The following is a 25,156-nucleotide window of genomic DNA, read 5'->3' as shown; positions in this document are numbered from 1 at the left end:
AAATAAATAAATAAATAAATAAATAAAATGTTTCCTTCGAGATGGAAGAAAAAATGGCAGCCAAATAGGCAGACATGTTGTGCACCTCGTTGCAGGGCCAGACTGGAAATACAAAGCTTTGGGGCCCTCTGTAATCCACCTGGAATTAACAAATTAGGCCAAGCTGAGGAGGCAATTTATAGCAAGGAAGACAGAAAATGCTTGGAGACCAGTAGGAAGAGTGGATCAAGAAGGGCAACAGGCCAGCAGGCCAAGAGGGAGCAGAAGAAGCTACTTTATGCGAGTATCAGTTTCCTCAGAAAAATAGAAGCCCGGCCCAGGCTGAGCACTAGAGCCATGTCCCATGGCGACAGGCATAACATCCAACTGTGAAAAGGAAAAGCCACAGGGCTGGTGGCTGCTGAGGAGTCTGGACCTGAGACCACAGCCGAGAAAGGCTACACCACAAAAACCAGCACCATGAGGGGAAAGCAGCGAGGCACTGGTAGGAGAGAAAGCCGCAGTTTCATTATTATTTCCATTTTGTTCTGTTTTGTCTTTGTTTTTATACTCTAAACCTAGAACACAGGACTTTCCAATTGCAATCATTCACCCGAGGCTTTGCAGGGAGGAGTCTTGGGCTTGAGGTGCCTGAGGAGAGGCTGGCGAGGGAAGCAGGGAAGGGAGACGTGGCCAGGAGTCCTGCATTGGGACATTCTTAGGCTTCCAAACCAAAGCAGCCATTTCTCCCCAGAGAAGCTAGCCCCTCCCAGGTGCGTCAGAGCAGGTGATACAGCCTTCCACACCCTGCATTTTGAGCTTTACAGAGGGAACAAAGGCAGAGACCAAGCTCACCTGTCGGAATAGTCTCAAGGAGCCCTCCCTGCTATTCTGGGAATGGGACTGATAAGAACTCCAGATTGCCAACCAACCCCATTGGACTCCATACAAGGAGCTCTGTCCAACCAAGGGCAGAGTAATATTTGGACCACTCATAGAGGAGTAGCTCTGGGACAGGAAAAAACACCCGTCATATTCCCTGAAAGCAAAACAGCACCAACCCTGCCTAAAGCCCTGTCAGAAACAGACACTTGAGTGATTAAAATTGACAGCTGGCAGACAGACTAAGAAGGCAGATTAGCCTCACCTGCTTACAGCCAAGGCCTGTGGAGAAGACACAAGCAGTGGACCGGTGGATCGCTTGGAGCCTCAAGCAGGGTGCTAAAAGCAAAAAGCAGTGCCTACAGCACCTAAGAACTAACAGGAAGCTCAGAACTGGCATACAGAACAATACCATGGGGTATTAAAACTTGGCTGAAGCAAATGACACTTCACTTTTTTATTTTTTTTATTTATATATTTTTAAGGGGGGAAATAACTTATTAGGGTTCTAATAACATTTTTATAGCATAACAATATCAAAATAGGTTTGTTTTTAATATATGCTTATGAATATCCCTGATAATATAAAGAAATCCAGAGGACTTTGGAAACCACCAAGATTTCACAGGGTAGCGCCTGGTCTGGTTTCTAGGCAGCAGGAGAGGGACTACTGTATGGCATGTTTTCTCCAGGAAGCCCTGTGAGCACCACAGTTCTGAAATTCTAATATGCTAGTGCCAGCAGAATTGTGAATGACATTTTCACTTTAAATTTATTAGTAAAATTCCTATCAAAGTTTGGCTTCCTCAATCCTGCCATCAGCCAATCTCCCTGCCTATAACAAGCCACAAAACCATCAATCCTGGCCACTCCAGAGGTTGGGCCCAGAGGAAAAAAGTTGTGAGATCCCCTGTAAGCCGTGACCAAATCTCAGGAAGGAGGGATGTGGGAGAAGAAGCAGACCAGGCTTGAGGAAGCTTTGACCCAAGGCACCATGATCAGAGGCGTGAGGGGACCTAGAGAGGTTCTAGCTGCAGGAAGATGCGCCAAAGCAGGACCTGGAAGACAACAACTCTGTGGCAGAGTAGACACATTCAGGATTTAAAGACCCCAAAATTAGAAAAGAAAGTAGTTTAATTTCTCAAGAACAACTCAAACTTTTTAAAACTTACAAGCAAATAACCCTGGACAGACTGGGGGTGTTGTGGGGGCTGAAGTCTGTGGGATGAGTTGCTTTTAGCTGAGTCAGAAAGAATGCTGGTTGTGAAATCAGCATAAACACTGTGGCTACTGCAGTTAAGGAGAGTGAGGGAAGCTCAAGGTCAGAGGAGGAGGCCTCTTAAAAGAGAGGATGGAAGAGGAGCAAATGGGAAATATGCATCTTTTATTCCTGGATCAGTAAGTGGCATTTCCACCACCTGGCTAAGAAGGCGCCATACTCCATTCTAGCTGCAATAATACTGCATCCCATCCACTCTTCTTCTCTTTTTTGACTGAAACTCTTCAAAGAACTGCTGGATGTCCTCTCTCTTTACAACCATGCCTTCATCAGCAAATCTCTTCAGATAGTCTTTAAGTTCAGTCTTCAAGTCATTATATTCACAAATGAGTTCCACTTGTTGAACTCTGTTCATGCTGTTAAGGGTGTCCATGAAAGGATCTGTCCTGTCAGCCGCCTGGTCAACCTTGCCCTTGTTTTCATAAGCCAGAATTGTGTCATATTCATCTGTAAGGAACAGGACATCTAGATCGCCATACATTTTCATACAGTCTTTGCAGGTACATAACTTGCTATGCCAGTTCAGGGGCCAAACGGTGGCAGTATCTTTCTTTATAAAATGCTTAGCTTTAAGCTCCTGAAATTTGCAGCCAGACTGTGGTCTGTGTTGAGATGTTGATTCTTAAACAGTCTGGAGATCAGATTCACAACTAGAGCTGGCACATGGTTCATTAGTCTGCTCTGCTTTAACTGCCTTGACAGCGCTAAGGATGTCCGACTAATGCCCATTAGTCAGACATCCCCCGAGGGTTCCCAGGCTGTCAGAGGGATGTCTGACTTTCAGCTTAAGCTTGATCTCCCAAGGAGCAAGCCTAAGTCGGCAGGTGGACATCCCGCAAGGGGTCCTGGACTGTGAGACGGCACAGGCTTGGCTGAGGGCCCCTCCACTCCTGAGTGCATGAATAATATTCATAAATGTAAATGGATTAAATGATCCAATCCAAAGACATAGAGTAGCTGAATGGATAAGAAAATATGACCCATATATCTGCTGTCTACAAAAGACCCACCATAGAAAAAAGGAATCCCACAGACTGAAAGTGAAGGGATGGAAAAATTTTTTCAGGCAAATGGAAATGAAAACGAAAAAAGCTGGTGTAGAAATACTTATATCTGACAAAATAGGCCTTAAAGTGAAGGCCATAACAAGAGATAAGGAAGGCCACTTCATAATACTAAAGGGATCAATACAAGAGGCTATAACTCTGGTAAACATATATGCACCCAATATAAGAGCATCTAAATATATTTAAAAATTTCTGGAGGATATCAAGGGAGAGATCAACAGCAATACAATCATAGTAGGGGAACTTAATACCCCACTGACATCAATGAATAAATCTTCTGGACAAAAAATCAACAAGGAAATAGCAATCCTAAATCACACTCTAGAATAGATGGAACTAATTGACATCTTCAGAACGTTCTACACCAAAGCTATGGAATATAATACAATCTTCACATATGGGACATTTTCAAAGATAGACCACATTCAAGAATATTGAAATCATATTAAACATATCTCAGACCATAATGGCATGAAATTAGAAATCAGCTACAATAAAAATCTCAAAAGCAATCAAATACATGGAGGCTAAATAGCATTCTGTTAAACAATGAATGGGTTATCAAAGAAGAAATAAAAAACATCCTAGAGACAAATGAAAATGAACACACAACAATCAAAATCTAAGGGACATCATGAAAGCAGTCCTGAAAGAGAAGTTCATAACTCTACTGACGTACCTTTAAAAAAAAAGTGAAGAAAAACTGATAAGTTATCTAACAGAACAATTTAAAGAATTAGAAAGAGAAAAATAAGAAAAGCCCAGAGTAAGTAGAAGGAAGGAAATAATAAAGATTAGAGCAGAAATAAATGACATAGAAACAAACAAAAAACAATACAAAAAATCAATAAAACCAAAACCTGGTTCTTTGAAAGGATAAACAAAATTGATGAACCATTAGCAAGACTCATCAAGAAACAATGAGAGAGGATCCAAATAAGTAAAATCAGAAACAAAAACAGAGAAGTAACCACTGACACCACAGAAATACAAAGGATTATAAGGCAATACTATGAACAACTAACTACATGCCTACAAGCTGGACAATATGGATGAAATAGGAAAGGAGTAAGTAACACTCTCATTATTCACAGACGACATGTTATTGTACATAGAGAACTCTACCAAAAAATCCTATTAGATTTAATAAATGAATTTGGCAATGTAGCAGGGTACAAAATCAACACCCAAAAATCGATGGCTTTGTTATATACCAATAATGAATTCTCAGAAAGGGAAACTAAATAAGCAATCCCATTTGCTGTTGCAACAAAAAAAATATTAAAATATTTAGGAATAAACTTAACCAAGGAGGTAAAAGACCTGTATTCGGAAAACTACAGGACACTGAAAAAAGAGATAGAAGAAGATATAAGCAAATGGAAGAATATACTGTGTTCATGGATTAGTAGAATCAACATCATTAAAATGTCCATCCTACCCAAGGCAATCTAGAGATTCAATGCAATTTATATTAAAATGCCAACAGCATATTTCACAGATCTAAAACAAATGCTCCAAAAATTGATATGGAATTTTTAAAAGGCCCAGAATTGCTGCAGCAATTTTGAGAAAGAAAAACAAAGTTGGAGGGATCACAAAAGCCAGATTTCAAGTTATACTACAAAGCCACAGTAATCAAAACAGCCTGGTACTGGCACAAGAACAGGCATATAGGTCAACGGAACAGAACAGAGACCCCATAAATTGACCCAAGCCATTACACTCAATTAATATTTGATAAAGGAGGCAAGAGCATACAATGGAGTCAAGACAGTCTCTTCAATAAATAGTCTTGGGATAATTGTATCCAAAATATATAAGGAACTCATACAGCTTAACAGAAGACAATCTAATTAAAAAATGGTCAAAGGACCTAAATAGACACTTCTCCAAAGTGGACATACAGATGGCCAAGAAACATATGAAAAAATGCTCAAAGTCACTGATCATCAGAGAGATGCAAATTAAAGTGACAATGAGGTATTACCTCACACCTGTCAAAATTGCTATCATAAACAAATCAACAAATGACAAGTGCTGGAGAGGATGTGGAGAAAAGAGAACCCTAGTTCTGGTGGGAATGTAGACTGGTGCACCATTATTGAAAACAGTATGGAGATTCCTCAAAAGAATAAATATGGAATTGCCATTTGACCTAGTGATCCCACTTCTAGAAATACATCCTAAGAAACCCAAAAGAGTAGAATTGCATAAGCATACAGGTAGACCATTTCCCCCAGGTACTATGTGTGTCAATCAGAAAGAATGTATGCACTCCTATATTCAAAGCAGCACAATTTACAATAGCTAAGACTAAGAAATAGCCTAAGTGCCCATCAGCAAATGAGTGGATAAAAAAACTATGGTATATTTACATAATGGAATACAATGCAGCAATAAAAAAGAAAGAACTCTTACCATTTGCAACAGTATGGATGGACCTGTAGAGTATTATACTAAGGGAAATAAGCCAGACAGAGAAAGATAAGTATTACATGATCTCATTCATATGTGGAATCTAATGAACTAAATAAACTGATGATCAAAAATAGTCCCAGAGACATAAAAGCATGAACAGACTTTTGAACTTCAGAGGGAAGGCAGGGGAGTTTAGGTGGGAAGAGATCAACCAGTGAACTTGTATGCATATGTGCATAACCCATGGACACAGACAATGGGATGGTGAGGCCTTGAGGTGGGGGGAATGAATCGGCCTCAAAGAGGTTAAAGAGGTAAAAAGGAGGACCTATGTAATATTTTCAACAATAACGATTTTTTTAATGTTTCCCCTTATGGTTACAATTTAATATTTTTTACCACTTTTAAAAAATAATCTGACCCCCAAAATTTAAAAATCTAAAGTAGAATATTTCGCTCTGGCCCATTTGGCTCAGTGAATAGTGTTGGCCTGTGGACTCAAGGGTCCTGGGTTCAATTCGGGTCAAGAACACATGCCTGGGTTGCGGGCTCAATCCCCACTAGGGGGCATGCAGGAGGCAGCCAATCAATGATTCTCTCTCATCATTGATGTTTCTATCTCTCTCTTCCTCTCTGAAATCAATAAAAATAAAAAACAAAAAACTTAAAAAAAATAAATATAAAATAGAATATTTCACTGAGAATGAGAATTGTCCAAAAATCTGTTATTTAAAAAGTCCTCGCTTTAAAAACTGATTGATCCCTTTCTACTTTCTATGATAGAAAAACTCTTTAGTATCTTTTCTGCTTCACAGCCTGATCTTCTGCAGATCACCAGAATGTGCGTCCATCAGCCCTCACTTCTATCGAACAGCATCAGTGTCTGGCTGCAGGGCTTGACCACATGATTCTCTCAGACCTGTAATTCAAGCATTTCTATAAAGACGTTTCTGGTCCACATCATCAGACTCGGAGAGAGAAGAGAAGAAAGAATGAGAATTTAAACAATTATCGCTTGTTGAAGGTTTGTTTTCTTCATAGAAAAGTCTTCATGCGACACTCACCAAGGTTTTGAGGACTTCCAGGAGCTACTCCAGACGTGAGATTTCAGTTGTAAAATAAACCCATTTCCTTTTTTGTTGGTGCTCCTCCGTGTCACTATCTGACTGGGTCACTCAAATACAGCAATCCATCACAAAGCCTTTCTTTCTTTTACACATTGGGGGAAAATAGTTGTAAATGATGCTATAAATACTCACAAGTCATTTGAAATATGAGGATATGGAGCTGCTTGAATACCCACCGATGTAAGTAAAACTACTGTTTCTTAACCTAAGGAGCAAGCTCAGGAAAACCCAGACAGGTTCAGCGGACAACAAATATTCCATTGTACGGATAGACCACATTTTGTTCCATGGACACTTGGGTTGCTTCCACCTCTTGGCTGTTGTAAATTTAAAAATTTTAAGTAATACATTTAAATTTTAAAATAAAGCAGTACTAAGAGGCATATAACAAAAAGGAGCACTTTTCTATTCTACTCCAGATTCTGTCCTATTACTCCCCTGTCATATCATTTAGCTTCCTTCTGGTTGTTCAAACCATATTTCTAAACATACTTTTTAGTGCATTTTCTTGGATTTTTACATTTTTAATGTAATGCACTGAGTCCCACCATAGAAGAGCTAGCTCTCCTACCGCACACCTCCATATATCCACCCAGAGCTGTCTCCTTTTATCATTGTCCCAATATAACCCCACCTCACATTTGATGAAATGTTTATGGTACTATGTGTGTCCATTAGGGTCTAGTAGGAGACAGAAACGACACCAGAATATGAATGAAGAAAATTTAACAGAAAGAATTATCAACTAATAATTGGGAAATTGACTACTAAGAAAAAGGGACAGAGAACTCTAAAGAATACAGAAATATCAGTTGTAGGGAGAAGTTACTATGTCTAGGATGGGAGGAGAGTGCCAAGAAAGGGCCCACTGGAAGAGCCCCTCCTCAAGGCAAAGAGGATATGGCTGTGTCCTGCTGGGTGGTAGAAGAGTTGGAGGAAGTGCTGAGACTGGACCAGGAAGCCATGGCTGAGGTGCCAGTGACACTCAAGTTGCCCACTGAGGATCTGCTGACTGATTTGCCAAGAAAACAAGAAAATCAAAGCCTGAAACCCAAGAAAAGCCCCATTCCTCTTCCAACGTCCTTCTGTACCCTCCACTGACAAGACTTGACCATGAAGGAAATGTTCCTAGGGCCCATGTCCAAAATCACGAAGCTGGGCAAAGAGGGGTGGGTGCAAAGCTGAGGAACAGGACAATGACAAACCGTGCACTATGGTTAGGGACACAGCTGTCCCACGATGCCTCTCCTCCAGGTAGGATGTCTATTTCCTAGAGCCATATCTTCCTCTCTCCTCATCTATAATCTCTTTTTGGTGGAGGGAGGCTTCTGGACAAAGGCATGGAAGAGGCAAGCTTTCTGAGAATTTGCATATCTAAAATTGCCATCATTTGACTGCATCTAGGATTCTAAACTGGAGACCATTTCCCCCAGAACTTTAGAGACATTGTGTCTTCATTTCTAGCATTCAGCACTGCTTTTAGAAAGCCCGATGATCTTATGATTCCTGATCTTTTCTAGGTGATGTTTTTGGATTTTTGTTTTGTTTTTTTGTTCTCTGTGGAACCCTTTGGGATCTTTTCTTTATATCCCGATCTTTGAAATTTCACACAATGATGCATCTGGGTCTGAGCCTATGTGTGTATGTATGTATGTATGTTGTTAATCCTCACTCATTTTCCCCCCTATTTTTAGAGACAGTGGAAGGGAGGGAGAAAGAGGGAGAGGAAGAGAGAGATCAAACCTGCAACCCAAGTATATGCCCTTGACTGGGAATCAAATCCAAGACCCTTCGGTGCTGGGGCAGATGCTGTAACCACTGAGCACAGCAGGCAGCGCTGAGCCTTTTTAAATGAATTACTCTGGGCATCTGTGCCCTTTTGATCTGGGTAACCCTATTCTCCAGTTATTAGAACTTTCCCATGTTATGTTTTTGCCATTTCCCTCCCCTGCACTTTCTCTGCTCTCTTTCTGGAACTTAGTTGTTGGATGTTGCAACTCCTGGGTTGAACCTTAAGATTCCATTTCTCTCTCATACTTTGCCCCTTTTCGTCTTTTTGCTTGACTTTATGCACATTTTCCCAACCTTGTTATCCAGTCTTTCTACTGAATATTTTAATTTTCAATCTTTCTTGTTTAATATTCCTTTTTCATAATCGCTGATTGCTTCCTGTATGTTTACCTTTAAGCTGCATTTCTAGTTTCTTTTGCTTCTTATATTGTAGCTTTTGCTCCCACCTCCCCTTTTATTTGATATCCACCTTTCATGTTGAAAGCATTTCTGAAATGTATAGTCTGTTCTTATTTGAGCGAGAAAACACCTGAAGAGGAGTTATGGGGATGAGTTTTCCTGACTAAGTTCAGCGTAGATTTACTGTGCAGGTGATGTCAGCAACTGCAGGCACCTATGTCCTTGGTCTTGGCTGGTCTGTTTACTCAGAAAGGGGTCCTTAGATCTTTCCCCAGGTTGTCTAGAAGCTGAGCCTCAAACATCCTGGACTTCAAGAGTCAGGGTTCTCACTTTCAATCCTTACATTTCCAGAACAGCCTTTCACTCCTCCCTCCATCATGGATGGTATCCAAGACCCAGGCCCCTGTCTCAGACTCCAGATTCCTACAGGTGGGGGAAGGACTGCATAGGTTGGGGAGAGGAATCTGGAATGGCTAAATGGCTTCTTTCATACATGGACTTTTACTTATTGATTTCAGAGAGGAAGGGAGAGGGAGAAACATCAACAGTGAGAATCATTGATCCTCTGCCTCCGGATGAGCCTGTAACCCGGGCATGTGCCCCGACCAGGAATCAAACTGTGACCTCCTGGTTCATAGGTCAATGCTCAACCACTGAGCAACACCAGCCAGGCTAGTGTTTTAAATATATTTTTATTGATTTCAGAGAGGGAGAGGGAAGTAGAAACATTAATGATGAGAATCATTGACTGGCTGCCTCCTGCACACCCCCAACTGGGGATCTAGCCCACAACCCAGGCATGTGCACTTGACCAGAATCAAACCTGGGACCCTTAAGTCCACAGGCCAATGCTCTATCCACTGAGCAAAACCAGCTAGGACAATCGGTAAGACTTTTAAACAATTGCCCAGCCGGCATTGCTCAGCGGGGGTGGGGGGATGGTGGAATGAATAATGGTCAGAAAAATTAAAAATCTAAAATGGAATATCTCATTCCAACACAATTTCCTCACAAAAAAAATGAACACTCAAATGAGGCTGCAATCAAAGTAAGTTTCCAAGGGGCTCATTTTGTCAGTTGAGCAGGCCATTAACAGTGATAAATGCACCAAGCCATATTTGATTGCAGCAGCCAAAGAAACGTACCCAGAGAAAATAAGCTTAAACTTTTGGTAAAAAGAGTTGCTCAGAGCTAAGTCACTTAAAAGTTTTAAAACAAGACAATTGTTTTCAAGTGGTTTTTCTTAGTCCTAGATGGGTCAAAAGATTTACTTACCTATATTTCTTGGTTGTCTTTTCAAAGAGTCAGTGCCATGTTTGAAGTGACTGAGTTAATCTCTATAAATACACTGGTTAACAACTACAGGCAAAGGTATTTTCAAAGAAGTTGAGAAAACATGAATTCAGTAGAACCTGAAAAGTTCTGTGAAGATGGGTGGCAAAAATATGTAGCAAGTAGACAAAGTCTTCATTAAAATGTAATGTTCATGATGTTATTCATCAGCAGGTACTTTGTGTAAATTTTTCAATCTATCACATGTGAACCAGTAGTATCAAGGATGAATTTCAGTCTTGTAGACTTAACCATCATTGGTTCTATGAATGTCAGATAAGTGGAATATCCTGAGTTGCCCTACCAAATAAGTCTGACAGCACAGCAGTAAGATGTTTAGCACTGTGATGTTTTGAATTCAGAGCCAATATGACATTTTTCTGAATGAGAAGAACCACAGTCAACTACTATTGCTCAACACTGAATAACTTTGGAAATTAGCTTTTGTTGCAGGCTTCTTCATAGTTCTTAATAAAGTCAAACTGAAGTTACAAAGCAGAGCAGTGCTTATGTACAAAATGTAGTTCAGTAATTTCCAACAACTGTTGCTTGAGCTGCACACACACATCTCCTGCTGTCGGTTAAAAGCAACACCTCCATACCCACATCCATTTATAGCATATTTTCCAAGCTCAAACTATAGTCAGCAATGTTTTCCGAAAGTCAGTGTAAGTGTGAAGGAAATTTCCATATTTCAAAATTCTTTTAATAGTGCAGTTGATGAGATTTCATCTAGTCTTCAGTTGGGAAGTGATCAATGTGCACTGTGACATGCTGAAAGGCAAATACCCAGGGAAGAATCTAATAGAACCAAGTGATGATTGTTTGCACTCATGGATTGACAACAGTATTTGTCAGTATTTATGTTTGAAGAGATATTTTCAGACAAAATACATAAAATCTAATAAATGAACATTTGCAATCAATTTTGATGATAGTGAACTTTGAATTCCAGTTACGCATTGGATAACCCTCCCAAAAGCATTCCATCCATCCTTCTCATGACCTGTATTAGAAAAAGTTGTACTCAATTATCATTTTGAATTTTGTCAACAAAATGAAAATTTGTTTTCTAAGTACCTACATAATCCTCCATGTTGCCTAAAATACTGGCTCTGTGGTTCTGTACAGAAAAGGTTTGCTGAGCTTAAAGATGAAGTATTAGAGATTTGAGGAGAGTTAGGAATCTAGGAGAGCAAGACAATGAGTGGACTACAGCAGGGTTGACCATGGGCCTGTCTTTCGCACATGCAACAGCATATGTGCAAATGAGGGGCAGGCAGAGTAAGTGCTCCAGGTGTGGCCATCACTGGCCCTGCTAAATCCATCTCCACTTAGCCATCTGCTTTCTATCTTCCAAAATTTTGCTGCATTCTCACCTGTTACTTTTCTCTTGGCACTTTCGCATGAAAAAGCAGTTCATGAATGGGAGGGGGCGGTGCAGATTGGAGGAGTACCCATTTCATGTTAATAGTAAGCAGTAAAGGGGTTAAGGAGCACACATGAGCTTTCCCATATAAAGACCTGAATTTGAATCACAGTTCACCATTTACTAGTTGTGTGATCCTAGGCATCTACTAACCTTTAAGATGGGACAATGCCAGCAATACCTCATGGGTTTTCACACAGAAATAACTGAACTATTGATTTTATTCCCATAACCACTCTTGAAGAAAGAAAAATAAAACCTGAAAGTTAAGGAAAACAGAGAAATAAGTCTATCTAAAAAAATCCACATTAGTTTTGACTAGACACTTACTTATGGCAAAATGAAAAGCATGTGTGTCCATAGTTAACTCTCTGGAGCTCAGCGTGCATAAAATTAAGAAAGTGGTATTTGAAAACAAAATGGGAGGTTCAAATTAACAACAAATCCTTCCATAGACGTGAAGTTTCTCTTAGTTAATGCGACCGAAAAGCCTAAGGAATATATATTTGCCACTCAATACAAGAGAATAAAACAAGTTACATGAGAAAAATATCTTTATTATGTTCTATTCCATTCAACTCTAGTTCATTTTAAGTTGTGGGCCGATTTTTTGACTGTATGTTTTTAACCCAGGTGTTAAAAATGCAGCTCTCAGGGACCCACTGCACATCTATTAAGTCAATCTCCATGGCATAGATCAGAAATCTGCATTTTAAAAAACTTCACTAGTGATTTTTTTTTATTGTTAATCTTCATCTAAGGACATTTTTTTCATTGAATGTATGAGAGGAGGGAGGGAGGGAGGCAGGATGGAGGAGGCAGGAAGAGAGGAAGGGGGAAGGGAGAGAGGGAGGAAGGGGAGAGAGGGGGGGGGAGAGAGAGAGAGAGAGAGAGAGAGAGAGAGAGAGAGAGAGAGAGACAGAGACATTGCTCTGACAGGGGCTGGGGACCAAACCTGCAACCCAGGTATATTGACCAGGAATCGAACCCGAGACCCTCTGGTGTGGAGGCTGACACTCTAATCATTGAGTAACACTGGCCAGAGCCACAAATGATTTTAAGGCACTTATACTTTGTATACTATGCAAGTCGTCAAGCCCTATATCCAGGTCCCCTTGGTCTTCATAAGGGGAAGGTGACAGGAACAAATCAGACACACACACACACACACACACACACACACACACACACACAGAAACACAAGTGCTCAAAGGCACACGAAAAATCAGGTGCTATTTCATGGATCATAGATCCTCATATTTTTAGTGGTTTCTTTATTTTCAAAATTCTTGAACTTGAAAGTACTTATAATCACTAATTCACTCAACAAACATTTATTAATACCTAGTATGTGCCAGGGCCCTTTCTAGGTACCTGGGACACGGCAGGAAAAGCAGTCCTTACCCTATGAGCTTTACATTCTGGCGAACTAACTCTGCCCTTGCAGCATGATGACTGATTAAAAACTGCATCGAGAACACTAATAACCTCTAAGAGCCTTCGGTGTGGAAGATGTTCACTATTGTTTTCCATTTGCATGTATCTCTGCACCCTCAAATAGTTGGCACCTATTCCTCTCAAGAAGCAGATTGGTGTAATAGAAATCTGAACTGCATTAGGGTCAGAGTTGGGCTCACAAGTGGGCCTTGTATTTGACCCGAGTATTGGTTTCTTTATAATGAAAGAGACTGTGTGCAACAAGGCCTAAGTCCCTACCTTACTCTGAGGTCCCATCTCCTCTGTAGAATAAAAACTTTTCAAGGAGGGCTATCTATCCTATTGTGTAACAAGAACCTGGCTTAGTGTGCCTGGAAGAATCACTCAAGTATCTGTTAAAATGAATAAATGACTGGTTCCATGACATGACTGCAGCTAGTCATAAAGGTGGCCCAGCCCTATTGAGGGTATTATGTAATTTATTTTTGAAAAGGGGGAAATTTTGAATTCTAAAACCCCCAAGGGTTTCTGATAAAGGATTATGGTATTCTTATAATAGCATAAACCAAGAAAAAAGCAATTGTGCTATGTACTACTGCCATCTGCTGACACCAACTTAGAACTATAAAAATATATATAATAGAAAGGCTTAACCTTGCTTATGAGGGCTAAGAGCACCACACCACACCACACCCATGACTTAAAAATATTTGAGATTCTATTTTTTAAAAGCAACTGCTATGGGTGAAAAAAAAGATCCTCAGTGGAGTTTTTATAAACATAGAAAACTCAGTACAGCCAGCATGGCTCAGTGGTTGGGCATTGACCTATGAATCAGGAGGTCACGGTTTGATTCCTGGTCACATGCCCAGGTTGTGGCTTGATTCCCAGTGTGGGGTGTGCAGGAAGCAGCTGATAAATGATTCTCTCTCATCACTGATGTTTCTTTCTCTCTCTCCCTCTCCTTTCCTCTCTGAAATCAATAAAAATATATTTTAAAAATATATAAAAAATACGGCCAATGCAGCTCAGTGGCTAAGCGACAACCTATGGTCACGGTTCAATTCCCAGTAAGGCACATGCCTGGGTTGTGGGCTCGATCCCCAGTGTGAGGCATGCAGGAGGCAGCCAATCAATGATTCTCTCTCATCATTGATGTTGCTCTCTCTCCCTCCCCCACTCCTTTCTTCTCTAAAATCAATTTTTTTTTTAATGATCTGGGCAGGTAGGTGGCTTAGTTGGTTGGAGCGTCATCCCAAACACCTAACGGTTGTGGGTTCAATTCCCTATTAGGGCATATACCTAGGTTGCGGATTTTGATCCCTGGATGGGGAACGTACAGGAGGCAACCAATTGATGTTTCTCTCTCTCATCAATGTATGTTTCACCCCCTGCTTCTTTTCTCTAAACTCAATAAAAACATATATTCAAGGTGAGAATTAAGAAATATATATGGATACATATACTGAGCCTTGTATGTTCCATCCACACAACATAACCCAGAAATTGAATTACACACCTTGATTTGATGTAGAGTAATATCTTTTGGAATTATCTCTAATCCCTTGGAGTGCTATTTTTAACTACTCTTATAGTAAGTTGGTCTGAAAGCCAGAGATGAGCACTGATTCCGTCACAACAGAACCCTTAATATAATCAGAAATTGCTCCACTGACCATTTCTAACAGAGCTGAAACCAGTGATGTCAAGGTTACAGGAATCTAATGTTTTATATAAATACAGATGGCAGTAAATCTATGAATCCTACTCTAGACCACAATAGCTCTTCAGGGTATTTCTGAGTGTTCACAATCTTGCCTGTTGTAAACTACCATGAATATATTCTCTGTATGTTCACACAACAGTCTATCTTGTTTACCACCCATAGGTATAAGCTTTGAAACATAATGTCTTCTTAATCTTTTATTTTCCCTTCCTCCTTAACTACCACGGTTGGCAGTAGGGGCACAGAGAAAATATGTTAACAAAGATCTGTTGTTTAAGTTTTGTGTTAATTCATTTGCATGACTTTACTTCTGAGTAGTTATCTGAATAGCACTTATAAAGTGTTAAGGCTATTTTAGGAAAGATCATCCCCTTCTCCAATGTACTTCTAAATAAAAGGATTCAAACATACATCTGTAAAATTTACTACTAATTCTCTAAGTACAATACCAACCATACTTAATTTGAAACTCCAGATTCAGAAATCAAGGCAATGCCTTCATTTCACAGATAAGAAATTGAAGCCCAGACAGAATAAAGCACCTCATGTTTCAGAAAGAGCTAATTGTTCCTTTCACTGTGCTACAACAGAAATTATGCTGTTAGGATTTGCAACTGTTCTCAGTGACACCGTGACCTCCCATCCCATGGTAGACTCACATGGTTTGCTCTCTTTGGTTCTATTCTTAATTAAATCTTAGCTTCTCTTTGTTTTGTTTTTGTTTGTTTGTTTTCCCTCAAAAGGCCAAAATTTGTGAATTTGTTTAACCTGCCCAGATTTCAGGGACAACTTTCTCTTATCCAGTTCATTATAAGGGAGAGGACCACAGCGGCTTATTTGAAGTGTCCCTCTAATATCTAGCTTCTAAGTAAAGAAAAAAGCACAATGAGGCATCACTCTAGGTCAGTGGTTCTCAACCTGTGGGTTGCGACCCCTTTGGTGGTCGAACAAGCCTTTACAGGGGTCGCCTAAGACCATTCTGCATATCAGATATTTACATTACGATTCATAACACTAGCAACATTACAGTTATGAAGTAGCAACGAAAATAATTTTATGGTTGGGTCTTTAAAGGGCCAGAAGGTTGAGAACCACTGCTCTAGGTGTTTCTACTCTCAGACTCAGACTAATGCAGTTAAGCTGTTCTAAACACCAACTTTAAATTTATACCATTTTGTTAGTAGGAGTATTTTCAAGTATGATATACCCAGAAACAACAAAAAAGTACTTAATACTGGAAAACGCATTAAAAATAGTCTATTCCTAAGAAAACAGCAGAATGGAATAACTGAAATTCAAGAACTATTCTAAAAATAACTAAGGGGATAAACCCCAACATACTGTAATTTAGTTAAAGAAATTTATTCTTTAAAAATATTTTCATGTACACTTCTATGACTTTTGTTTGAGGGGAACAAAGAGATTATCCTACAGTGAAACTTAACTTAGAACATAAGTGGCATTATGTATAACAATACATTTTGGAAATAACTGGCAAAATAAAAGTGTAAATTTTTATAGTGATGTAAGACTGCAAGTTATTTAAAATCTCAGATGAAACGAACCCACATTAGAGTAGCACAAATCAAAAATTGGTAATTTTATGACTTCTCCAATACTGTCATACTTAATACTATGCATACACAAGTTACTCCATTCCCAAATTACAATTGGCCAGAACAAAGGGAAATTCCATGAGAAAAAGTGACAAAAGTTTGGATGCACAGCACAATATGCATCCTCTTCCTATATGAATACATTTAACACACTGGTAACAACTCCATGTAATAAAAGAAAAACCATGAACTATTTAAACAAAATAGTTCCCCCCAAAATAAATCCCCCCCGAAAATACTTCTTGTCTAGAAAAATCCTTTAATATATTACTTAATACAGTTAAAAGCCTAAAAAATGTGTTAAGATTTAATTTGCATGCAAAATTCACTTCTCTCAATATGTATAAAAACTTTTTTATCAGTTCAATTTAAATGGCAAAATCTCAGAACAGAAAAATACAGCATCTCTAATAGACATCTAAAGGCAATAAAGTTGTATTTATAGGATGCTATAATCAGTAATTACTAAGAAGCAGAAAGAAACTGCTATCCTTTTTCTCAGCAGTCAGCTATGACCACACAAAATAGGGAGATCCAGAAACCAATGAATGCATTCTAGGTAAAGTAAAGCTTCACAGAATAAACAAGTCTCATTAAATAGTTTGTTTTTTCTTTTCACCTGAGAGTCAAGTTATCAATCATTAGGTTGTAATAAAAACAAAACCAGGAGCTCTAAATCCTCAAGCATATCAAGATCAAAATTATATAGACATTTCTGTTTAGAAAAGCTAAAATATACAAAAAAGGAAATGTAAATAGCAAGACAGAGTGCTGAATAGTAGGACCATGGCAGAAATGTGCGCTATTTGGTAAAATACATGGTGACATTTGGGAGAGTTTATTGCTCTGAGGGACTACAGCACCACTTTCAAGAAGGAAAGACAATTAGGGTTAACCACCTTTCTATCAGCAAGATGCATTTATAGGAAAATTCTTAAAAGAAGTATGGATGAAGAAACTTTTATATTACATATTTTAAAAATGTTACCCATTTTTCTTCATCCAACAGACAATGAGTAATCTATTTTAGTAAAGTATTATCAGATTTGTTACTATCTGACCATCAAGTTAACAATATAACATTAAATAACGGACAGAAACATTACTCAAACTTATAAGACAAAATAGAGTATTATGAAGTAAGCAATTTTTATGCCAAAATATTTCTGATAACTACTACTTAAATATACAGTGATTACACTTATAAATTTTTCCAAATCGTGACTAAGAAAATTTCTTCAGAATGCTAACATTTATCCTAAGGAAAAGAGCAGTGTCTAAGGGATGTGAGACGTAACCTAACCAACTGTGGAATAGAGCCCAAGTGCCTCATACCTGCCCCCAGCAATTTTAGAAATCTAATGTCACTGTGGTGATTGGGGAATTAGAAACAAGAAAACATGAGTATGTGCATGCCATATGAAGTTGGCCAAAGGATTTCTTTCTGACAATCTGCAGCTAGCACTTTGCTCAGTTTCTAGAACAGCGGTTTTCAACCTGTGGGTCGCGACCCCCTTGGGGGGTCGAACGACCCTTTCACAGGGGTCGCCTAAGACCATCAGAAAACACATATATAATTACATATTGTTTTCGTGATTAATCACTATGCTTTAATTATGTTCAATTTGTAACAATGAAAATACATCCTGCATATCAGATATTTACATTATGATTCATAACAGTAGCAAAATTACAGTTATGAAGTAGCAACAAAAATAATTTTATGGTGGGGGGTCACCACAACATGAGGAACTGTATTAAAGGGTCGCGGCATTAGGAAGGTTGAGAACCACTGCTCTAGAAGGTAGGATCTTAAGTAAACATTGTTCTGAAAGAAAAGGTCTGAATGGATAAGTTGCTATGCAGAGCACTAAGTTTTTTAATGCAATCTTCTATAAGAAGTAATTAAAATTTAAAAGCCAAACAGTCTAACAACGAACGTGATTTCTTTTGAGATAAACTTCATCTATCAGTTTCTTTCTCTGTTTATCAATCATCTCAAACATCAGAATCACTACACTGGTAATCTTTATGGTAACACGTGATACTATCTTTTGAAACTAGCCTGACTCTTTATAACAACTATTTTAGGAGTGGCATTTCTAAAATTAATTTCATCCAATGTATGCATCAGTCATATTTGAGGACAGACACAAGAATTCTAATAAAATTGGTAACATTTTAGAGCTCTACACAGGTATTAAAACATGATCAGTATCCATAGGGGGCAAAACAGAAAAATCAAACTTCTATAAATGAATGAGATTTTGGATACTTATAGTTGGCATAAAAAAGAAAACCAAATTTTACACTTTCTTCAGACATTTTTAAAAAGAAAATGTCTCAATTATCATGTCTTCAATGTCATTATTCTCATATATATATATTTAAATTAACTGAAGTGATGCAGAAAGCCACAAATGAGAAAAGGACACTAAGGTTTTAATAAGGGGAACAAAAGTTATTTTCACCAGTATAGATTCACATTACAGTACACCAATATTGACAGCATTCTCTTGTCTATTTTTGGTACAGAAGATGGTCTCTCTCTACATAACCTTGTAAGGCTTCGGTAACTAAAACATAAAACAAACAAACTCCCCCCCCCCCCCCCAAACAAAACAAAACAAAACAAAAAAACAGCCTATTAGTTTACAGTTTATTTTAAAAATTCTGAAAGACACTCCAAGTTCTAAACTTTTAGTAGTGCTACCCATACACAACCATGTGGTCAAGAACCCAGTAAAAGAGCCAGCCCCCTTCCTTCAAGGAAGCGTTGCAACAGTAGAATTGTGCAATATGGATGTTTCTTACTACAAGGAAAAAATTATACATGGCACATTCTCATTCATATTTTGTAATGTAAAAAGTTACAAACATACCTAATCAAATAAATAATAAAAAAATTTGAATGTATTTAAGTATACTAAAACAACTACATAGAATAATGGCAACTTTCACTCACAGATTATTTACATGGTAATACCCAGTGTGGGTACACTGCTACAAAACTCAAAACAGAAGAAGTAAACTTGAAATGTTTTCCATAGTAAAGATCTAGCAGCATGACTATCTAATGCTGTTTTATCCCAAATGCTTCTGAAATGTTCCTTTTTAGTCTGTGTCTTCATCCAGTTCATAATAGTCTTTATCATAAATATCTTTTACTAAAAGAACCCGTACAAGCATATTTTCCAAGGTGTTTCGGTCCAGTGAAGTCGATGTATACCAGACAGGGCTATCTGTAGAACTAGAGCATTCTGGTTGCAAATAAAAAACATCCATTCTCTGATTAAGATTCTGTGGACTTTAGGAGAAAGGAGAAAGTCAATTTTACAGTATATGTACAAAATTCCCCACAACTTTCTGTTCTTCTTTAAGGAATATTTCCATGACCACTAACCACATTATGTCATCAGAACATATGCTTCTCATTACCTACATTAAATACTCTATCCTTCAGACATCTTGAAAGTTAATTTCTGTGATAGAAGATTATTTTTCATCATAATTTAAATCATGTTCTTCAATGAATCCAAGACACCATTACTTGAAATATTATTTTAAATAATTAAACAAGTAAAACACTGCCAATTATCATTTTTAAATGCATCAATTGTAACATGCAGCCCAGTTTCAGAGATGGTAAAATGTGAAAAAATGTTTCTTAGAATTGATGAAATATGGTAGCACATAAAATAAAAATACCAGCATTATACAATAGAGCTTAATTTTTAAAATAACAAGATTAACACTCAGATAGGAATTTCTGATTAACAAATAGTTACTACCACGGGAAGATCCTGATTCTGTTGCAGCGAAATAGAGCCTCCCCAAACCATCATCAGAAATATTACCAACATGCTATAGGTGACATTACTATTTTTATGGGTTCTTGAGAGCTAACTTTGGGACCTAACAAGAATTTATAAAACTGATTATATAAGAATCAGAAAATACATTGATGCTAACCTTTTGAAAATTAGAGTGCATTTTTAATGGACAAGAATAAAGTAATTTATGGTCTCTAAACATATCATTGGTTTAAAATATTTTTAAATGTCTGTTGGTATCAGATTAGGGAGGAAACAGTGGTATAGCTGAAAAGCATAGTGCTTTCAGAACACTTTTATCTTTCAGACCTTCTTAAGGGGCAATTTTCTCTTAAATGTATTTCATTTTCCTCTCCCCCTATCTAGCCTACCTTTGATCTTACCTTTTGTCCATAGCATGGTAAACTATAGCTCATCACTTGTTTGTGTAAAGTTTTATTGTAACACACTCATGACTGCTACTTATATACTAGAGGCCTGGTGCACAGATTTGTGCACTGGTGGAGTCCCTCGAGCTGGCCTGTGGGGATCGGGCCAAAACCGACTCTCCAACGTCCCCCCCAGGGGTCCCAGATTGCAAGAGGGTGGTTCTGGGGTGACACACCCAAGAATCGGGCTCTCTCCTCTCTGGTTCCGGGTGTGTCACCTAAGAAATGCAGCTGCCAAATCACCGCAGCTTGCCAGCTCCTGCATTGAGCATCTGTCCCCTGATGGTCAGTGCATGTCATAGCTACCAGTTGGATGGTTGCTTAGGCTTTTATATATGTATATAGATAGTATATGGCTGCTTTCTAGCTATAAAAGCAGAATTGACAAGCTGCAATAAAGATTCTATAGCCTAAAAAAAGCCTAAAATAAGCCTAAAATATTTACCTGACCCTTTGAAAAAAAGATCTGTGCCCCCTACCTTATAGTCATTAGAAGTGCTATAATTTAATAGATTACAGGATTATGAAAAGACAGTAAGTAGTAATTTCATTAGTAGAGAGTAATTTTTTAACATATGCTTGAATCCTAAAGTATAAAATATAAACTGTATTTTATAATATTAGGACTAAAAATGTTACGATTAAATGGACTTAGATATAAGTGAGAAATCTAAAGAAGGATCAGTGGGAAATGTCACTTCTTGTTAATGTTAAATTCAAGGCAACTAACATGATTTTAAAATTAAGTATCATTAACACTTACCTTTTAGACAAGTAGCATTCAAACATTTTCACAGGACATCTAGAAGGATTGGCTGTATTTTCAATTTGTTCAAATACTGGCTCATCATCTTCATGTTTTCTTTTTCCAGTAGTAATTTTATCTTAAAAAATAAAAATTGTGTGAACTTCCTAAGCCCAATCTTGAAAAAATATAGTACTACCCACTCTATTCAGTCCTAGTATGTTTTACCAAAGAATGGGACTAGGTCTCCTGCAGAGACCTAAGTGTGGCTTCTGGTAATTCATAATTTTTCAAACAAAATGAACTGAGATATTTTAAGGAGACATACTCTGTCTTATTTTTATGAAAATGACAGTCCTAGGGTTCTTAACAAGTGGCCTAGGTAATCTTTAGTAAGGCAAAGTTTGGCTATCTCTATCACAGACAATCCCAAATAAAAATCTGTTATATACCTTCATTATCTGTTCCACATAAGGAAGACACTTGGTATCGAAGACATGCTTTGTTTTCCATTGTTAAAGGATTTTTTTTCCAATGCCTAAACACAGTGCCAAAGGACAGTCTTAAGTGTTGTTCCACTGTTTTCAAGCCAAAATACTTAGTGTTAAAGTAGAACAGGGTATTCAGAAGAGCTATTGGAGAATGTGAGCCTAGTTGTTTTATCCTCCAGAGATAATCTTCTTCAACTCGAGAAAATATTGACCCTTAAATAGAGAGAAATATTTTTTTAATTATAATAAAGAAAATAGTTTTCATTTACCATCTAGACAGAGTTAATTTAAGAACAAACCTATTGCCATCTTCCATTCACACCAGGTCAACTGGAATGAATTTCAGAATTTTCTATGCAGCAGACTAGCAATATGGAGGCTAGGGAACACAAGAGAAGTACTTCTGCTGTAAGGGACTGGATATTTGCTTCTATTCCAAAGGGTAAGTAGACAATGGTCAGAAAGGAATTTAAATCTGTACAATTCCTGAGAAAAATAGATGATTCCATTCATAAACATTTTTACTTCACACATCTAAAACAGAGGTTTAATCTTAGATAAATTTACATCATACTCTCCACAAGAGGCTTAAGAAGTAAATATCCAGTTTCTTACTCCAGAGAAAGAAGGCCACATTACAAAGCTCTTCATAAACACTAGTTATCAACTATACTCATTTCCAATTCCTCAAAAGATGAATCATTGAGTTCACAAATAAGTACTCTGAAAAATATGCTAATTTAAATTATTTCCTTATTATATTTAATGTACATTCTGTAAAATTAAAAATCCCAGTAGCAAGTTAGCAACAGCTTTATTTCAAAAGAGCATTACCATCTGGAAGTATGCTTGGTTGCCAACTTCGGAGGATTTTATTCAATTCTTGCTCAAATGTCTGGTATCCTGGATCGATAAATATGTTGTCTTTTCGATTACTACCACACAAATACTAAAAAAAAAAATAATAATAATAATAATAATTCTTGAAGGAAAACCAGCTAATTATAAATAATTACAATATTATTTGTATTCTATATTATTTAAGAATAAAATAAACAAAGATTATGTCTAAAAAAAACAAGCACACTAATAAAACCTGAGAGATTACTGGCTTCCTCTACATATCTAGAAATCATAAAAAATCTTAAGTTACCAATTACTCTGTTGCTTGGATGAGAATCTATGGCCTGTCAGATAAAATACAGAATTTCTGACTCCAGTATTCATTACATAGCACATAGAGAAAACAAAATTACATTTGAAAGTAAGAGTAATTAAATTATCAATGATTAAAGAAAAATTCTGAATGGTCAGGTTGGGATGAAAGGTTACTAAATGAGGCATGCGGCCTACCAGCTGAGAGTTTGACATGCTTGCTGTGCATTAAATGTAAAAGGTCTAAGCTAGAAGTCTAAGCTGTGTCAGTGAACTAGAGTTCTTCAGCCAAATCTGGCCCACTATCTATTTTTGTAAATCAAGTTTCCTTGAAACACAGAAACACTCATCATTTGCATATTGTCCAAGGATGCTTTCATACTTCAATGACAGAGTGAATGGTTGCGTAACAGAATATGGCCTGAAAAGCCTAAAACATTTATTATCTGGTCCTTTCCTTTAAATTCTTTAAAGGTGTTTTCTTTTCTTTTTTTATACATATGTTTTTATTGTTTTCAGAGAGAAACAGAAACATCAATGATGAGAGAGAATCACTGATTGGCTGCCTCCTAAAGGCCCCTACTGGGGATTGAGCCCAAAACCAGGGAAACTGAACCACACAGGCCAGGCCTCTGGCCCTTTATTTTTAAAGTTTGTTGGTCTAAAAATACCAAAACAAATACTGTCAGATTTGATTAAAGAAAAAAAAGTAAGGCCCAACATTATGCTGTCTACAAGACATCTACTTTAAATATGGAGATACAGATAAAAAGTAAGTGGAAGAAAAAATATATGCCATGTATATATAGTAAACAAAAATAAGACTAGTTCCAGCCGTGACTCAGTTGGTTTGGGCATTATTCCATACACCAAAAAAGGTTGTGGGCTCGATTCCTAGTCAGGGCATGTACAGGAGGCAACTAATCGATGTTTCTCTATCTCCCCCTTCTTCTCTTTCTCAAATCAATAAATATATCCTCAGGTGAGGATTAAAAATAATAAGACTAAAGTACTATCATCTGAGTAGACCAGTTGTTACTCCTACCTGTCAGAAGTTAGCCAGCATAATTTCAAAATGGTAGTAAAAATTCCTAGCTATCAGAGGAGAAACCAAGATGGCGGCATAGGTAAACACCGGAAATTGCTGCCTCGCACAACCACTTCAAAAATACAACTAAAAGACAAAACTGACATCATCCAGAACCACAGGAAGGCTGGCTGAGTGGAAATTCTACAACTAGAACGAAAGAGAAAAGCACACTGAGACTCAGAGGAGGTGCGGAAGTAAAGTGCAGAGGTATGGAGGTGCACATGGAAAGGCCTGGCAATTGAGGACGCGGCTGTCTTTTTCAATCGGGAGGGAGTCTCAAGCCCCCGACTGCTCTGAACTCCAGTTCCAGGCGAATCTCTGGGGACTCAGATTCATATGGAAAGAAACTGGACTGTGGGGCATTGGTCGGAACTCGAGGGCGACTTTCTCTCAGAGGTGCTTGCAGCGATTACTGGGACACTGAAACGCAGGGGCCACTTAGGGTAGGACTGAAGAGCAGCAGCCATAGCTGTTTGCTCCACCCTGTTGATTCCCTGACCCCGCCCCATCCAAGCTGTGTGCACAGGCTTTTGCATATGAAAGGCCTGACCCTATGCAATCTGAAAATAACCTAACAAACTGCAGCTGGGTCAGAGACCCAGAACTTCCAAAAGAAGGTCCACGGCCCCACAGCAGCTTGCATTGCTTCACAGCTGGGCCACATCTAGGCACCTCCAAACCCCAAACAAAGAAGAGGAATCTGCAGATCTCTCCATAGCTCCTGCTAGGTAGCCTCAGACAGATGCTAAATTAGCACCTCCTTAGAGATCCAAGAGCCAGTGTGCCCAGTGATCAGAGGGGGACCATCCAGACCACAACTCCTCAGATCCATAAGGGACACACTCAGGGTGCAGTCTCAGTGAGCACCAAAGCCCCACTGAAGCAAGTCGCGCCCCAGAAGGGTGTCTCCAGCACAGAAGTTCTCCCAC

At 38.3% G+C, this 25,156-nt stretch overlaps 1 protein-coding gene and 1 pseudogene across 6 annotated transcripts in view; both read right to left on the bottom strand.

Annotated features, from left to right (window-relative positions):
* Window positions 1–2,046: 2,046 nt before the first annotated feature.
* On the bottom strand, window positions 2,047–7,370 carry LOC102761353 (annotated as a pseudogene).
* Window positions 7,371–18,906: 11,536 nt separating this feature from the next.
* The window catches only part of ZMYM2 (zinc finger, MYM-type 2), a 171,151-nt gene continuing 164,901 nt past the window's right edge, over window positions 18,907–25,156 (bottom strand). For 5 of the 6 annotated variants that reach the window (XM_006773443.2, XM_006773445.2, XM_006773446.2 and 2 more), the window contains 4 exons: window positions 22,817–22,931; window positions 21,944–22,195; window positions 21,510–21,630; window positions 18,907–19,792 (listed from right to left, as the gene is read on the bottom strand). In XM_006773443.2, coding sequence (XP_006773506.1) covers window positions 19,600–19,792; window positions 21,510–21,630; window positions 21,944–22,195; window positions 22,817–22,931 — 681 coding nt within the window. In that variant the 3' untranslated portion in view covers window positions 18,907–19,599. Of the gene's footprint in view, window positions 19,793–21,509; window positions 21,631–21,943; window positions 22,196–22,281; window positions 22,469–22,816; window positions 22,932–25,156 lie in introns of those variants that run through there. The other variant, XR_001515521.1, reaches the window with a different exon arrangement.

The sequence above is a fragment of the Myotis davidii genome, unplaced genomic scaffold (assembly GCF_000327345.1).
Source record: "Myotis davidii unplaced genomic scaffold, ASM32734v1 scaffold767, whole genome shotgun sequence".
Taxonomy (NCBI): domain Eukaryota; kingdom Metazoa; phylum Chordata; class Mammalia; order Chiroptera; family Vespertilionidae; genus Myotis; species Myotis davidii.
Note: the sequence above shows the minus strand (reverse complement) of the source record. Positions and strands in the feature narration are given on the sequence as shown.